This window comes from Bufo gargarizans, chromosome 1 (genome assembly GCF_014858855.1).
Source record: "Bufo gargarizans isolate SCDJY-AF-19 chromosome 1, ASM1485885v1, whole genome shotgun sequence".
Lineage (NCBI taxonomy): Eukaryota > Metazoa > Chordata > Amphibia > Anura > Bufonidae > Bufo > Bufo gargarizans.
The window spans coordinates 264,420,281-264,439,368 of NC_058080.1; the positions used below are offsets into that span (position 1 = coordinate 264,420,281).

At 40.9% G+C, this 19,088-nt stretch overlaps 1 protein-coding gene across 1 annotated transcript in view; it reads left to right on the top strand.

The window, feature by feature from the left end:
- Positions 1–19,088, top strand: part of SNCA (synuclein alpha) — a 170,532-nt gene that overhangs the window by 82,366 nt on the left and 69,078 nt on the right. The window contains exon 5 of the mRNA XM_044276919.1: positions 17,091–17,174. Within this exon, the coding sequence (XP_044132854.1) occupies positions 17,091–17,174 (84 nt within the window). The remainder of the gene's footprint in view (positions 1–17,090; positions 17,175–19,088) is intronic.

Genomic DNA, 19,088 nt, shown 5'->3' on the forward strand with positions numbered 1-19,088 from the left:
GACAAAGTATATGGTTATCGTGTGATCAGTGGGCTGTGCGACAAGCAGTAAATAAACTTGTCTTTTACCAGAAGCTGCATTACATCACTGTATCATCTTGCTGTGGGAAATGTTAAAGGCCTTCTCAATGTGGAAGACAATACTAAAGGTTGAGGTATTGATGGCTTTCTAATTACTTGAAGTGGAGCTGTAGAAACATTTCACTCCGAAGTCCACGAGGGACTATTTTGGCTAGAGAACAGATGTAAAATGTAACTCATTTGTGCACTTTTTAAATATAATAGAAGATTAAAGACATAAGGCGCAGATTTACATGCACTATTAAATATCTCTCTTTGATTTGTCTGTGGTTTATTTTAATGCAGTCTAAACCTGAAACCTTTTCTTTATAGCATCCTAAAATCTAATTGTGAGAGGTACATACCTTATGGGAATAAAAGGTTAAGGAACAAGAAAAAAAACTATGTGGATAAATAGAAATGTAAAGAAAGCAATACATGACAAAAAGAAAGAATGTAAAATCACTAAATCAGGAGGGTAGCGAGGAAGCATTGAAAACTATAAGAAAAAAAAAATTTAATATGGAAAAGACAAATAAAAGCAGCCAAACTAGAGACCGAGAGATTAATTGCCAAAGAGAGTAAAACCAACTCTAAAATGTTCAATTATATAAATGGTAAAAAGTAGAAATCTGAGAGGAGTCCTGTCCCTGAGATGAGTCAGGGACAGGACTCATCTTAGGTTAATTTGCATATGTATTAAATCATTTTTATTATTTTTTTACACAATCAAAGCACACAGAGCTATGGGGACTGGATATTGCGGATGTGCTGACAGCCATCTAGCAACCCATGTCCTCAACTCTATACACAAAATCCCGGTGACAGGTTCCCTTTAAGACACAGATCATACACATGGCAAATGCTCTTGAGAAACTGCTGGACACATGGACAGGCACCAGACTTTCCATCATGAAGGCAGCCACTGTATCACCAATGCCAAATCTTAAAGGGGTTGTCTCATCTTAGAGGTGCAGGTCCCACCGCTGGGATTTGCACCTATATCAGGAACGGATCCCCACAAGGTGGTGGCTGAAGGACTCCAGTCTGGCCACCACCAACTCGGCTCCCCATGGAAGTAAATGGGATCGCAACGCGCATAACTGGCCACCACTTCCATTCACTTCTATGGGCTCAACGGAAATAGCCGAGTCAGCAATCGGCTATTTTCGCTGACGGCATAGAAAATTAATGGAGGGCGGCTGCGCATGCACAGTGCGCCCCCCTTCACTTTCTGGGCTCCATACTCTATATAGGTGGGATCCGCCCTTCCATCTTATGGATTCCGTTATGTTCCGTTATAACCCTGTTATAATGGAAAGCCATAACGGAATCCCTAACGCTAGTGTGAACCCACCCTTAGGGTTATACACTTTAGAAAAAAGACGACTTAGAGGAGATCTAATAACTATATATAAATATATCAGGAGTCAGTACAGCGATCTCTCCTATCATCTATTTATCCCCAGGACTGTGACGAGGGGACATCCTCTGCGTCTGGAGGAAAGATTTGTACACAAACATAGAAGAGGATTCTTTACGGTAAGAGCAGTGACACTATGGAACTCTCTGCCTGAGGAGGTGGTTATGGTGAGTTCACTAAAAGAGTTCAAGAGGGGCCTGGATGTATTTCTGGAGTGTAATAATATTTCAGGCAATATCTACTACAGAGGGATTGTTGATCCAGGGAGTTATTCTGATTGGAGTCAGGAAGGAATTTTTTTTCCCCTAAAGTTGGGAAAATTGGCTTATACCAGCCTGTTATTCCTCTGGATAAACTTGCAGGATAACAGGCTGAACTCGATGGACAGATGTCTTTTTTTAGCCATATAAACTATGTAACTATGTTACTATGTATACTGTTGGGATCAGAGGAGTAAGAAATAAAAAAAATATATATTTTATAGTAAATCATAGTGAACATGGACATGGTTTTGTCAAAACTGTTCTGTCCTTGCTAACAACCAAATTTAAAATGAAACACATTTACATGATTTATTTTCCAGGTACAGGACAATAGATAGTTTCTTCTAATAACCCCTTGGATACCGGAGTTTTATTTTTTTTTTTATTTTTTTTTTGCGTTTTCATTTATCTTCTCTGTCTTCCCAGAGACAACTTTTTTTTTTTATGTTTCTGTTCTCATAGCTGTATTAGGGCTTCTCTACTTTCAATCAGCGACGCAGCTAAATGCTCGTGGGCCCTAGTGCAAAAGTTCAGCTTGGGCCCCCCCCATCAATCAGTGCTTTGTGGCCAGGAGCAGGAATGCACATAGCCTCTGTGCTGCCTGAGGCAAAAATTAAAACTCCATCCCCCCCTTTAACTTCTTGACCTAACCCCTTTCCTCCAGCCAGAGGCGTAACTTGACCAGCATGTACCTTCTATAATAAAGGTGTCTCCTTATGCAGCACAAGGGTCTTTGGGCCTCCTCAGGTGACTGCTACCTCTGCACCCCCTATAACTATGCCCCTGGATCCAGTGTGGTGGGAAGATGGAAGAAAATATAAATGTAGTGGAATTTGAAAAAACACACAATTCCATCACAGTTTTACGGGTTTTGTCCTTATGGCATTCCCTATGTGGCAAAGGGGACTTGTGCCCAGTGGCGTAACTACCGGGGAAGCAGCTGCTTCGGGGCCCGGCGCCCCAGCAGCGTGTGTGACAGTTTATTTTCAAGTTAGTTAAATATCGTGTTTAGGGCCCCTTCACAGCAGCCGCTAGTGTGATCTAATTTTACTGTCTGCTAAAGTCTCCTGGTCTGGGATTCGAACCCACAACCTGGTCAGTGGCAAAGCATTTACCCTCACAGCCATAAAGGCTGCATTACAACTGACTGGGAAAAAAAAAAAAAATACATCTATACACATGACAGCTGCCCCAACACACCAGGCACTGCTATATCTGTATATGACAGCTGTCCCTGCACACTCAGCTCTGCTATATCTCTATATATGACAGCTGCCCCAGCAAACCCAGCTCTACTACATCTATACACATGACAGCTGCCGAAACACAGCCAGCTCTGCTACATCATTACACATGACAGCTGCCCCCAACACACCAGCACTGCTATATATCTATATGACAGCTGTCCCAGCACACTCAGCTCTGCTATATCTCTATATATGACAGCTGCCCCAGCAAACCCAGCTCTACTACATCTATACACATGACAGATGCCTAAACACACCCAGCTCTGCTACATCTATACACATGACAGCTGCACCAGCACACTCAGCTATGCTATATCTCTATATATGACAGCTGCCCCAGCAAACCCAGCTCTACTACATCTATACATGACAGATGCCCAAACACACCCAGCTCTGCTACATCTATGCACATGACAGCTGCACCAGCACACTCAGCTTTACTATATCTCTATATATGACAACTGCCCCAGCAAACCCAGCTCTACTACATCTATACACATGACAGCTGCCGAAACACAGCCAGCTCTACTACATCTATACACATGACAGCTGCCCCCAGCACACTCAGCTCTGCTATATCTCTATATATCTATCTACTGTATAGCAATACTTAGAGATATATAGATGTAGCAGGGCTGGTTGTGCTGGAGCAGCTATCATATATAGAGATATAGCAGAGCTGAGTGTGCTGGGGCAGCTGTCATATAGAGATATAGCAGTGCTGGGTGTGTTTGGGCAGCTGTCATGTGTATAGATGTAGCAGAGCTGGGTTTGCTGGGGCAGCTGTCATATATAGAGATATAGCAGGGCTGAGTGTGCTGGGACAGCTGTCATATAGAGATATAGCAGTTCTGGGTGTGTTTGGGCAGCTGTCATATGCATAGATGTAGCAGAGCTGGGTTTGCTGGGGCAGCTATCATATATAGAGATATAGCAGAGCTGAGTGTGCTGGAACAGCTGTCATATAGAGATATATCTGAGATACAGCTATATCTGTATATGACAGCTGTCTCAGCACATTCAGCTCTGCTACATCTCTATATATGAGCAGCTGCCATGTGTATAGATGTACACTTAGCCAGCTATAACAGTAGAAGTCTCATATTTTTTCAGTCAGCATTGAGGCAGCTTGTATGGTCTAGTGGTTAGCTGCTTTGCCTCTGAAGCAGAAGGTCGTGGGTTCGAATCCCAGCAGACTCTTTTCTGAAATACAAGCACTGAGTCTATATAAGGACATACAAGGCGGGACACAGGAAGAGGCTGCATCGCATCGCTGACATGGAGGTAAGTAGAAGTGTTTATTATTATTTTTTTAATACCCGACTGTTACTGCCATGGGGGAGCGGAAGGCACATGGGGGGAGGGGGGTTGGCACCTGATACTGGCACATGGGGGGAGGGGGGTTGGCACCTGATACTGGCACATGGGGGGGAGTGGGGTTGGCACCTGATACTGGCATGGGGGGGGGGGGAGGGAGAGAGGCACCTGATACTGGCACTTTTTTGTGGTGGGGGGGGGGGAAGATGCACTATGATACTGGGACATAGGGGGGGGGGAGGCACCTGATACTGGCACCTGGAGGGGAGAGGGGGGGTTGGCACTTGATACTGGCACATGGGGGGGGGGAGGCACCTGATACTGGCACATGGGGAGGGGGGAGGGAGAGAGGCACTTGATATTGGCACTTTTTAGTGGGGGGGGAGATGGCACTATGATACTGGGACATGGGGGGGGGGAGGAGAGAGGCACTTGATACTGGCATGTGGGGGGGGGGTTGGCACTATGATACTGGCACATGGGGGGGAGAGGCACTTAATACTGGCACTTTTTTGCGGGGGAGATGGCACTATGATACTGGCACATGGGGGGAAGAGAGAGGCACTTGATACTGGCACATGGGGGGAAGAGAGAGGCACTTGATACTGGCACATGGGGGGTGGGAAGGAGAGAGGCACTTGATACTGGCACATGGGGGGTGGGAAGGAGAGAGGCACTTGATACTGGCACATGGGGGGAGATGGCACTATGATACTGGGACATGTGGGGGGGGAGAGGCACTTGATACTGGCACATGATGGGGGGAACTTACTGGCACATTATTGGGGGGCATTATGGGGGACACTAGGCCGGCAGCCTATCAGAGGCCGGACACTGAGGGGCATCTACTGGGGCACTATATATGGGGCATTTTATACTGGTACATTTTGGGGGGCACTAGCAGGAAGGGGGGAGAGGAGCACTATGGGGGAATTTACTGGGGGCACTATATAGGGGTATTTTATACTGGCACATTATGGGGGCACTATGGGGACATTAGCTCAACTGGGGGCATTACAAGGGGGTATTTTTTGCACTGTCACATTATAAGGAGAATTATTACTACTGGGGGGGGGCATTATGGTGGGTTTTATTACTGCCCCATGGTATGACCCCCTAGTAGCAGCACCAGCCTCTCCCTGCTCTGCTATCCCTCTGTTCCTTCTCCAAATCCTTATTATAAAATCTTTCTCATTAGGATAAAACACAACATCAGCTCCACCGAGTCCCCGGCCAAGTGTGGAAGTGGCGTCCGAGATCCCCAAGGGCCAAGCCAAGTAACTGTAAGTGTTCATGTGGAGTATGTTTATGTTATGCACATATAGCCTACACTGTGCCCCACAATATACAGTATACCGCTACACTGTGCCCCGCAATATACAGTATACCTCTATACTGTGCCTCACAATGTACAGTATACCTCTATACTGTGCCCCACAATGTACAGTATACCTCTATACTGTGCCCCACAATGTACAGTATACTGCTACACTGTGCCCCACAATATACAGTATAACTCTACACTGTGCCTCACAATATACAGTATACTGCTACTGTGCCACACAATATACAGTATACCGCTACACTGTGCCCCACAATATACAGTACACCTCTACACTGTGCCCCACAATATACAGTATACTGCTACACTGTGCCCCACAATATACAGTATACCTCTACACTGTGCCTCACAATATACAGTATATCTCTACACTGTGCCCCACAATATACAGTATACCGCTACACTGTGCCACACAATATACAGTATACCTCTACACTGTGCCTCACAATATACCGCTACACTGTGCCACACAATATACAGTATACCGCTACACTGTGCCTCACAATATACCTCAACACTGTGCCACACAATATACAGTATACCGCTACACTGTGCCTCACAATATACCTCTACACTGTGCCACACAATATACAGTATACCGCTACACTGTGCCACACAATATACAGTATACCTCTATACTGTGCCACACAATATACAGTATACCGCTACACTGTGCCAAAGGAGTGGGGTTTACACAGGAGGAGGGAGGTGCGAAGCGCGCTGAGGGGGGCCCTTACAAATATTTGCTGTGGGGCCCAGTCACTTCTAGTTACACCCCTGCTTGTGCCCTTTATTCTGTGGGTCAGTATGATTACAATGATTCCACATATGTGCAGGTTTTTTTGTGTTTTAATATGGAAAAAAACAATAAAAAAACTTAGGTCTACTGAGATGTGCTTGGGCTCATTTTTTGTGGGACTATCAAAAGTTTTTATTGATACCATTTTGGAGTCTGTGTGACTTTTTGAACGCATTTTATTAAATTTTTCTGGGCAGGGGAAGTGATGAAAAATGGCAAATTGGCAATTTAGATTTTTTTTTTCTATTACGTCATTTGCCGTATGGGATAAATATTTTTATATTTTAAAAGTATGGACATTTTCAGACACGGTGATGCCCATGATTTTTTTTTTATTATTATTCTAGGAAATTAAATAAAACATTTATATTTTTTTTGAGGGGGGGTTCAATCTAATTAAGCTATTATATATGTGATTTATTGCAGCAGTACTGAAGGTGTGGCAGCAATATACATGTGTGTTAGGGCGAAATTAAGCATCAAGCCTCAATCATCTGTTTATTTGTATTCAGTTTCCACACGGTTGCAATTTAATTTTTGGGGGTTTTTGGCTGGGGTTCAATTTAATTAAGCTACATATATTCATGATTACTGCAGCAATACCCAAGGTGTGGCAGCAATCTACCTGTGTGTATTAAGGTTAAATTGGGTGTCAAGCCTCAATTGTATATTTATATACTGTATATTCAGTTTCTACATGGTTACAAAAAAACATTTTTTGGGGGGGGTTCAATTTAATTAAGCTTTATATATGTGATTACTGCAGCAATACCCAAGGTGTGGCAATAATCTACCTGTGTGCATTAGGGTAAAATTCAGCATTAATCCTCAATTGTCTTTTATTATGTGTATTCAGTTACCACATTGTCGCAATATAATTTAATTTGGGGGGTGGTTCATTTTATTTAAGCTGCATATATACATGATTACAGCAATACCCAAGGTGTGGCAGCAATTTACCTGTGTGTATTAAGGTGAAATTGAGTGTCAAGCCTCAATCTTCTATTTACATGTATTCAGTTTCCATATAGTTGAAATTTTAAATTTTTTGGGGGAGTGTTAAAGTTCTTTAAGCTGCATATATATATGTGATTACTGCAGAAACATCCACAGTGTGGCAGCAATCTTCCTGTGTGTATTAAGGTGAAATTGAGTGCCAAGCCTTGAAATTAGACGGTTTATTTTTTTTTTGGGGGGGGGGGGGGGTTACATTTCTTTAAGCAGCATAAATGTACGTGATTTATGCATCAATAAACGACATTTTCTCACAGCTCAGGATGATTCCGATGAATAGACCTCATCTTGCTGGTGGTGCCCCATCTTGCCACTGTTGCTGTCTATCTGCCTAACTACCATCACATTCTGTATAGCTGCTGCAGCCTGCATCTTGCTACTAATGCCTTTCAATCATCAGTTTACGTCTACTTAGTTTCCACATAGTTGAAATTTTAAATATTTAGATGAGGGGATTAAATTTCACGAGGCAGTATATGTACCTGGTTACTGCATACCAATATTTTCTCCCATCTGAGGCTGGTTGGAATGAATACAAATTGCCTTGCTGTCGGTGGCCCATCTTGCGACTGTTACTGTCTGCCTAACTACCATCACTTTCTGTACGGCTGCTGGTGTGGCCTACATCATGCCACTTAAGCCACTTTCCAACCATCAAGTTCTGTATGGCTGCTGCTGCCGACCATCATCTCCTGTAAGGCTGCTGCTGCTGCCTCCATCATGCTGCTGCCTTTTTGCCAACATGTACAAAAGTGTTGCTGCTGCAGCCGCCGCTCTTTCAGCAGCTGCTGCTCCTCGCTGTTAATCCCCTACTGCCACCACAATTAATGTAAAGCCTCTACCACCACTATCACTACTACTACTACTACTACTATTGCCACTACTACCCATCGACAGCTTTATATGTTCCATGCTATACTGCTCCTGCTGCTGCAACTATTGTGGCCACATGTCGCAATGTATCCGTACCATACTCTTTCCACATCCCCACTGCTACTGCTCCCAACTAAAACTGATATTTTTTTTATGCTCATTCACAACGATCCACTTTTTCTTCTGACAATGAACACTTGTGCGTGTCATATGGGTAGGCATTTCGACCCTTTCTGTGCATAATTTTTCTTTTTATCCCATAACACCATGCGTGTTTAAAAATCATCTGCTCGATAAGGGCCAATTTTTGGGAACTTTGGAATATGAAAAAGCATAGCACACATGCTGGCATGGTATGTTTTTAAACACACTCTATGTTAATGCCATCAAACATGCATGTAGCCATAGCTATGTATGTCAGTGTCACTCAGACATCATTTACTATTTCTGTCATTGTGTTCCAAAGGTTGAGGAGGTGGTAGGGAAAAAAAAAATCATAAAAAATAACAAAAAGAGATAACATGTTTTCCTAAATAAAAAAAAATAGGAAGCTAGAGTTGATAATGCACAATATTAATCTCAGCCTTAGGTTTGTCACTTTTGGATCTCAGTATAATAGGACTATAGTGTTGTATACAGCTAGCATCTCTGTTCCCTGGTAATATACTTATTTCTTGAAAATAAATACTCCAACACAATAACATAGATATTGATGTTAGCTACAGCTATAGACACTGCATTACTGGCTTGAATAAAAACAACACCACTGTCAATGTGTTCCCAATACTGAGGAACGTCATAACGGAATGTGTCAGAAGTCTCAGACCTAATTTTAGAAAAAAAATCTAACTTTTCTAGATAATATCAGAATCAACACCGTACCTTCACATACTATTCATACGGTAGAGCAGGAATGTATGAATAAGACGGCTATACTTGGAGTTTCCATACACTTTTGAACTTTACAATGCCATGTCTTGCTTAAAGGGTTTCTGTCACCAGGATTAACCCTATTAAACTGGCTGACATTAGTGATGTGCTAATGTCAGCAGACCCTAACTAGCCTATTCTTATGCTTATGGAAGTGCCCCTTACTTCACAATATTAACTTTTATTATATGCCAATTATCCTATAGGAGCAGGAGGGGCGTTGCACCTAGAGGCTCTATTCGCCCACCTCTTTCAATGCCCTTGATCACTTGATTGACAGGGCCAGGCCAGCGTTGGTCTCCTCCTGCCGGCGAAATCTCGCACCTGCGCCGTCCTGTTCAGTATTCGGTGCAGGCACAGTGAATGAAGGGCGCTCACCGGCTGCTGGCTCACTGCACCTGCGCTGAATACAGCCAGCATCACAGAGAAGAGGGAGGAGATAGCTGTGACATCACTGGATCTTCCTATGTGGTAAGTATTTGCCTAATTGGCCAGCGCTTTATTCCTACTGATACCACCAATGATCGAGGGGGCATTAGAAGAAAAAATTTTTATACAAAAAACATTCTACCAATAATAATTATATTTATGACCACTGTATCACCAATGAATCAAATTAATTTGGCCATCAGATAATATATGAAAAAAAAAAATGTATATATATATATATATATATATATATATATATATACATACATACACACATATAATGAATATATAATATATAAAGATGTATATATATATATATATATAAAAAATCTGGTGACAAAATTAATTTGATTCGTTGGTGATATAGTGGTCATAAATATAATTATTGGTGCAAAGTTTTTTGTATAAAATATTTATTCTTATAATGCCCCCTTGATCATTGGTGGTATCAGTGGGAATAAAGCGCTGGCCAATTAGGCAAATACTTCCCACATAGGAGGATCCAGCGACTTCACAGCTCTCTCCTCCCTCTTCTCTGCGATATCGGCTGCATTCTGAATACTGAGCGGGACAGCGCAGGTGCGAGATTTCGCCAGCAGGAGGAGACCAACGCTGGCATGGCCCTGTCAATCAAGTGAACAAGGGCGTTGAGAGGTGTGCGAATGTAGGCTAATTAGCATATAATAAAAGTTAAAATTGACCAGTAAGGGGTGCATCCATAAGCATAAGAATAGGCTAGTTAGGGTCTGCTGACATTGGCACATCACTAATGTCAGCCAGTTTAATAGGGTTAATCCTGGTGACAGAAATCCTTTAAAGAGGACTTTTCATGGGTCGAGACTTTATAAACTAAGTATCAGGATATGTAGGGCATAGTGCAGGGATATAACTGCACTTACTATTTTTTTTTGGGCGCTGCTCCATTCGCCCGCTGTGGCCCCAGTTCACAACAATGAGGAGGAGACAGTCTTTCTCCGTTGGTGTCTCCTTCTCCCTGGCTGTGCTGAAGTCCAATATAGAAGTACAGTTTATAATGTTTGGACCCATGAAAGGTCCTCTTTAAGCTGCCTAAATACTAAATCTAAATACTGTGCTATCTACTGGTCTATGTATATAAAAAGAAATGCTGATTACTCAAGTTGATTCAAAAGGGTCAGAGCCATAAGCTCTCCTCACTCCAATGAGTAGTGTCAATCATTGGGGTCTCAGATGTGTCCCTTAACTTTGTCACAGTGCCATCTGTAATGTTTAGCCAAGCTATGAAGGAGTAGTCATCCATATACAACTGGATCATTTACATTAAGACTCATCTCCTATTCTGTCCACCCTTAAAGAGGACCTGTCACATCTCAGGACATGTCTGTTATAGTAACTACTTGCATTCCCCATGAAATAACAATTCTGGATCATCTTTTTATATAGATCTATGTGAAATTGTGTCATTCCTCTATTATTCTCAGTAGAAGTTTATAAATTAATTGGAAACTGGACGTAGTCCCTAGACAGTCTGACATTGTCCAGTCAGTGCTGCCAGTGGCAGACTGTAAAAGGATCTTACGCCACACTGCAACACCCAGTTGGCAAAACTTCTAGCAGAAATAATAGAGGAATGTGTCACGGCTGTTTAAGGGTAACAAGAGCATACACAGTAAAAAAAGCTACTGACCGGACCCAAACTAGGGAAGAGAAAGGGTGACCCCTGTCAGACCCTCAACACTCTCCCTATGCTGCTAAAGCACATGCCCGGATCCATGTGGTGGAACGAGGCATGCCCGCGTGCCTAAGACTGATGAGCCCTGTAACCCCTACAATAGTGGAAGGGGCACGGCCACCGATGCCCTGCTCAGAATATGGAGGGAACCGTGGCCACCTTAGATCCAGTCAGAAAATCACCAGGTACACAACAATGTCTGCACACTTAGCTGAAGGAGCTGCAGCCGCAGAGAAGACGGATCCAAGGGCCGCTGGCAATATCCGGAGTGCTTGCAGCAACAGAACACAGGTCCAGAGAACTAATAGCTTAACAAGTGAAGATACTCAAGGCAGAGCTACAACTGAAAAGAGAAATATAATCCACGCCCTGCAATAGGAGGAGGGGTGATTTAAAGGCAGGGAAATCAAACGCAGGAGGAACAGCTGGGAGTAAAGACCTCATCACAGGGGCGGAGAAACAGAACAGTGAGAACACCTCCAAACTCTAAGTGACATCATCACAGGGGTGGAGACACAGAGCTGTGAGAACGTCTCAAAGCTCTGGTAGTGACAGAATGACACAACAAAAAGACATAACAAACATTCCAGAATCATCATTTCATGTGAAATATAATTGTGTCAGGAGAGTTGACAGGTCCTCTTTAAACTTTCTTGAATTGTGTTGTTATACAATTTGGAGAGGAGGAGGGAAAGCAGTGCTCCTAGGGCCTCAATGCACCAATCATCTGTTGAGCGACCTGAAGTTCATAAAGTGGACTTCAAGTTGAATTTCAGGGAAAATTTGATTCGCTGCAAAGCCGAATTTCTTTGTTCTTCGTGTTAACAAACTTATTTTCCCTAAAATGGCAGTAAAAAAATAAAAAATAAAAATCATACCCACCTCATCCATTTGTGCGCAAAGGCAATCTTGATTGTAGATCCTGTGCAAGTCTTGTGACGTCATTAAGCACCACGTGAGATTTTGTGCTAGATCTTCAAGCAAGATGGTCGCTGCGGGCTCTTCATGATCAAATGGATAAGGTGAGTATTTTAAATAGCTTTTAACAAATTAATCCCTGACAGTCCTCAATGATCATCTTAGATGCCACAATCAGTGATAAACGATGCATCAGGAGGGTTCAATCACAGGGGGCAGCGCAATCACTGTTTCCCATTATTGCGCTTGCTATTCACAAAGAAATGTGTGAAGGAGCCAATTCAAAGTTTTGAGAACAATAGAGTGCTCATTTAATTCACTATGATCAACCTTAAACAGGCAGTATAGCTGGTTTAATACAGTTGATCATGGTGACAGGTGCTCTTTAAATGTCAAAAGGGTCTAGAAGTTTTATGACCCAGTGCCCTACTGCTCAGAGGTAGTAGGTTCTGTCATATGATATTGATTTTTACATTCTTCTCTGCAGATCCAGACATATTTGATTATGGTTCAAATTGGGTCACTCAAGGACATTCACAGTTTTCCCTAAGCTGCTTCTGTGTTGTCTTGGCTGTGTGCTTAGAGTCATTGTCTTGTTGGAAGGTAAACCTTCGGCCCAGTGTCAGGTCCAAAGTACACTGGATCAGGTTTTCATTTGCTCCATTCGACTTTCCCTCAACCCTTACCAGTCTCCAAGTCACAGCTGCTGAAAAAAGACCCCCACAACATGAAGCTGCCAGCACTATGCTTCACTATAGGGATGGTATTGGCCAGGTAAAAAGCAGTGCCTGGCTTCCTCCAGACATGCCCCGTAGAATATTTAAACTTCATCTTCAAAAAGAATAAAAGAAGAACATGGCACTCAACATCCAATCTTTTCATCCACTTTATTAAAGCATAAAAAGCAGCCTTTGCGGACAGGGTTAGTGCTCCAACCCAGTCCACACCAGGCAGTTTTTTATGCTTCAATAAAGTGGATGGTGAGAGCCATGTTCTTCTTTGGAAGATATGTATTGGACCTTAACATAGAGGACCACCATGACCTTAAATGAAGTTTAAACTTCCATGTGCTTTAGGAATTGCAAGGACTGACACTTGATCAGCAGTTCCAGCCTCCTTTATTCAGGTGTTCAAACTTTGTTTCATCACACCAGAAAATCTTGTTTCTCATAGTCTAAGAGCCCTTTAAGTGCTTTTTTGCAAATTGCAGGGACGGTTTTCATCTATCTTTTACCAATGGGAGGCTTCTTTCTGGCCACTCTACCATAACGCCTAGATTGGTGGAGTGCTGCAGTGATGATTGACCTTCTGGAAGATTATTTAGAGCTCAGCCAGAGAGTTCATTGGCTTCTTAGTCACCTCTCTTACCAAAGTCCTTCTCCCTCAATTACTTAATTTGGTGGAATGGCCAGCTCTTGGAAGAGTCCTGGTTGTTCCAAATTTCTTCCATTTAAGAATAATGGAGGCTACTGTTCTCTTGGAATTTTCAGTGCAGTACAATTTTTTTGTACCCTTCTCCAGTTCATGTCTCTGAGCTCTAACAGCATTTCTTTTCTCTGCATGCCTTGGTTTTTGCTCTAATATGCATTGTCATCTGTAATACCTTAAATAGACATGAGTGCGTCTTTCCAAATCATGTACAGTCTCTGAATATACCACAAGTGGACTTGAATCAACATTTTAAAGCTGATCAAGACAAAAATGAAAGGTTCCCAGAGCCAAATTTCAAGTGTCATAGCAAAGGGTCTAAATACTTTTGTCCAATGTGAATTTTTTTTTTCTTATAATTAATTAGCAAACATTTCTAAAATTTTGTTTTCACTTTCTCATTATATAGTATTGAGTACATATTATTGAGGGAGGTCTTAATTTTTATTTTTTTATTTTAGTACAAGGCTGCAACGTAATAAAATGTGAAGGGTCTGAAGACTTTCTGAATGTACTGTTCAAGTAGCCTGTGCCATGTATTTACTGGTGTGTACAGTGGCTGTCAAAAGTATTCATACCCTTTTTTCATGTTTTGTTGCATGTAATTAAAATGGATTGGGTGTGGGTAGTGGGCATTTGTACCATTTAATTTACACAACATGACTATTATTTTGACACAGAGAAATTTACAGTAAGTAGTCACCCCTTGAAAGTCACTGCTTTGTGGGGCCACCTTTTGTTGCAGTATAGATGCAAGTATTTTAGGTTATGTCTGTATTAGCATCTAGACAGTGGGATTTTTGCAAACTTCTCTAACTCCTTCACGTTAGATGGGTTCAAGTTTAGCAGTCTTTGGGTCATGCCACAGATTCTAAATTGGATTGAGGTCTGGGCTTTGAATAGGCCATTCCAAGACAATTCAGTGTTTTCCCTTAAACTACTCCAGTGTAGCTTTAGTAATATGTTTAGGGTTATTGTCCTGCTGGAAGGTGAACCTGTGGCCCATTCCCAAAACTTTGGCAGACTGAAACAGGTTTCCCTGAAAAATTGCCCTGTAGTTCCTGCCATCCATCTTTTCCTCAATCATGACCAGTTTCCAGTCCATGCTAATGAAAATCAACTCCAGGCATTCAGGGGTGCTGCAGCCTCTTCCAATGCCATTGCCATCACTGTACATCGGTCACGTGGATTAGTTGCAGCTCAGTGCCATTGAAGTCAATGGGGTAGAACTGCAATACCAAGCACAGCAGCAATACAAAGTATGGCACTTGTGTGGTAGCTATTCTTGGTAAGCTTCCAGAAGGCCACAGCACAGATACTTCCATCTCCGTTGTGGATCTTTGGAGCTCCTTCAGTGTAATCATTGTTGTCTTTGTTTAATCTCTGATTAATGCCCTCCCTGTCCAGTCTGTGTGTTTTGGCGGAAGTCCTTCTCTTATTAGGTTTATAGTTGTGTTATATTCTTTTCTTTTTATTATAAGGGATTTAATGGTGTTCCATAGGATTTTTAATGTTTGGAATATTTTTATAACCCAACGTTTATCCATACTTTTCCATAGCATTGTCTCTGACCTATTTGGAGAACTCCTTGTTCATCATGTTGCTTGGTTAGTACCATTGCAGGCTCGGGCCTTTCAGAACAGTAGTAGTTACACTCACATCATGGGACAGATCATGTGACACTTTGATTTAACACAGGAGGACTTTATTCAAGGAATTATGTCACTTTCTGAAGTTAAAGTTTGACCCAGACCTTATTTAGGGGTTTAATAGCAAAGGGCATCAAATACATATCCACTAACAACTTTTCAGTTTTTATTGATTTGTTTTTTGAAACAAGGTGTTTATTTTTTATTTTTTGGTCACTGTAACAATTTGGACTATTTTGTAAAGTCCATTATATAAAATCCAAATTAAATGGAATGTGTCATCAGAAAATGTGTTTGTGTTTAACATAGTTTTAGAGAATTTTTAATGATGTTATTTTTCATTTCTAATATCTATATTTAGGGGGGGGGGGGGGGAAACAAAATCCTGCAGTTTTCGCACTGGCCACGACATTATCCACCATTCACAATAGGTGATTGTCAAAGCTTAGCTATTTTTTCCTTGTACAATGAACTCTGCACAGGGCACAGAGCATGCTTAGAAAACTCTCCCATAGCAGTCAATAAGGTCCACTCCTGTCCATTGTGTCTATTGTCCATGTGGCTGCCGTAAAGCAGTTTTTTTAAAATGCTTTCTAAATGCTGTTAACCCTTAGGATACCAGAGTTTTTTTTCTCATTTTCATTTATCTTACCTACCGTATATACTCGAGTATAAGCCGACCCGAGTATAAGCCGAGGCCCCTAATTTTACCCAAAAAAAAAAAATGGGAAAAAATTATTGACTCGCGTATAAGACTAGGGTGGGAAATGCAGCTATAATGTAGAGTGTATGTGTATATAATGCACACACTCTACATTATATACACACATCTGCAAGAGGGTGACTCAGATTGATCGGAGTCTAACTCTGACTCCCTGTATTTAATGCAGAGTGTGTGCATTATATACACACACACACACACACACACACACACACTCTGCATTAAATACAGGGAGCCATCCACAGATCTCCCCCATAAACAGTGCCATCCACAGATCTCCCCCCTAAACAGTGCCATCCACAGATCTCCCCCCTAAACAGTGCCATACACAGATCCCCCCCTAAACAGTGCCATACACAGATCCCCCCCCTAAACAGTGCCATGATGGCACTGTTTAGGGGAGGGGGGATCTGTGGATGGCACTGTAGGCACTGCCATCCACAGATCCCCCTCCCCGACGCTCACAGCAGTATATTTATAAACTACAGTAATCAGTAACTACTTTAACTTTAATCATTGCTCATTGCAATCTATTGTTTCTACCTATAAAATAATTCCAATTTAAAAAAGTTTGACTGAAGCAAACAAGCCAGAACTTTTGATTTATTTGGCAGCAGAATTTTTGTGATATTCATAACAAATCTGATTTGTTCAGAATTGATTTGCTCATCTCTAGTGTATATGTTACCAGAAAATCTATCCTGAAAAATATAGCTAGTGAGCTCCTAATGTGTTCAGTTCTGTTTGGTTGACTGCTGTGTTAGAGCCTAAAATACATCAAAGATTTCCTGTGTTCTATTTTTGTTGTTTTCTGAGATGTTTCACCATAACATACTTTATTCAAGAAATAGTATTCACTAGAGGATATTTCCAGTGATTAATAGTTGCAATTAACACTAGTGCTGTGTATGTTATTAAAAACAACTTCATTTGGTTCTCTATATCGCTATTTTTCTTTCTATTTCAGAATGAAGAGGGATTTGGCCAAGAGGGAATTTTGGAACATAGAGACAATATGAACGCAGACGAGACTTATGAAACACCCCGTCAGGTATGAATGAACTTTCAGCCTCAATGAACCTGAGCTACATTACCCGGCACAGTTAATTGTGCTTTTTTGGAATCTTGGGGTAACATTTTGCTTAGCAGGCTCTAAAGTTACTACTTGGTGAGGTTATGCTGCATTAGGTCACTATTTGCTACAGGTTTATAAAAATAACTAAATCTCAGGAAACTCTTTAACCCATTAACTTTCTGTACCCCAGGCCTGTTTTCACCTTCCTGCCCAGGCCATTTTTTGCAAATCTGACAAGTCTAATAACTTTGGAACGCCTTTACTTATCCAAGCCATTCTGATTAGAAAATTGGAGTCGATATATTTCACCTTTATTTTTTTTAAATCCCAAATTTACCAAAAATTTGAAAAAAAATACACAATTTTCTAAAATAGAATTTCTCTACTTTTAAGACAGATCAGATGATATTTTTATAGAGCCAGTTGTATTGGACGTGGCAATACCTAATATATCTTTTTTTTAATTAAGTTTCACACAGTACAGTAAAAACATTTTTGAAAAGAATAATATCTTGTTTTTGTGTTGCCATTTTCTAAAAGCCATATTTTTTTTATTTTGAGGCGATTGTCTTAAGTAAAGGCTCATTTTTTGTAGGATGAGATAATGGTTTGATTGGCACCATTTTGGAGTATATACAACTTTTTGATCACTTGGTATTAAACTTTGTGAAACAAGGTGACCAAAAATGGCTGTTTTGGCACAGTTTTTTTTTTTCTTTGCAGCATTCATCTGAGGGAGTATATCATGTAATATTTTTATAGATTAAGTTGTTACAGATGTGACGATACCTAATATGTATATTTTTATTTTTGTTAAGTTTTACACAGCAAAAGCATTTTTGAAAAGAAAAATATCTTTTTTTGTGTTACTATATTCTAAGATCCATATTTTTTTTGCGATTGTCTTATGTAGGATCTCATTTTTTGGGGGGATGAGATGATGGGTTTCATTGCTACCATTTTGGGGTACATACAGGTTTTTGATCACTTGGTATTACATTTCTGTGAGTCAAGGTGACCCAAAAATTGCTGTTTTGGCACTGTTTTTATTTTTATTTATTTATAGTATTCATCTGAGGGAGTATATCAGGTAATATTTTTATAGATCCAGTTGTTACAGATGTGACAATACCTAATATGTATATTATTTTTGTTAAGTATTACACAGCAAAAGCATTTTTGAAAATAAAAATATCTTGTTTTTGTGTTACTATATTCTAAGATCCTTTTTTTAAGCCATTGTCTTATGTAGGATCTCTTTTTTTATTTTTTTATAAGATGATGGTTTGATTGATACCATTTTGGGGTACATACAGGTTTTTGATCACTTGATATTACACTTCTGTGAGTCAAGGTGACCATAAAATTGCTGTTTTGGCACTGTTTTTAATTTTATTTATTTATAGCTTTCATCTGAGGGAGTATATCAGGTGATCTTTTTATAGATTAAGTTGTTACAGATGTGACGATAACAAAAATAAAAATAATATACATATTAGGTATCTACTTATGGGTTGTTGTCTCATAACCATGTCCATGCAGCAGTTATTTGTGATGTTATCTCCATGAGCATGTCAAAGCAGCAACAGCGGCAGTAATAGTGGAGAGTCTATGTAACTAGCTGGTTGCAAAATAGCTGTAAACTAACTGGGCGTTGTAAGTGTGGTGCTGGAGCTGTGGCAGAGAAAAAAGTACATCATGGGTTTGGTTGGATACACCTATATGAAGTGCTACATACAGGATGTAAGGCAGAGCGATTTGCTTACATGGTGAAAAAGGGCTAGGAAAAGATATACATGAGGTAAACAACTACATAAGTATATCTGTTAAAAGCCATACTAATGCAGGACTATGCCTATCAAGACCGATAAAATTTTGGTTTTAAGGACA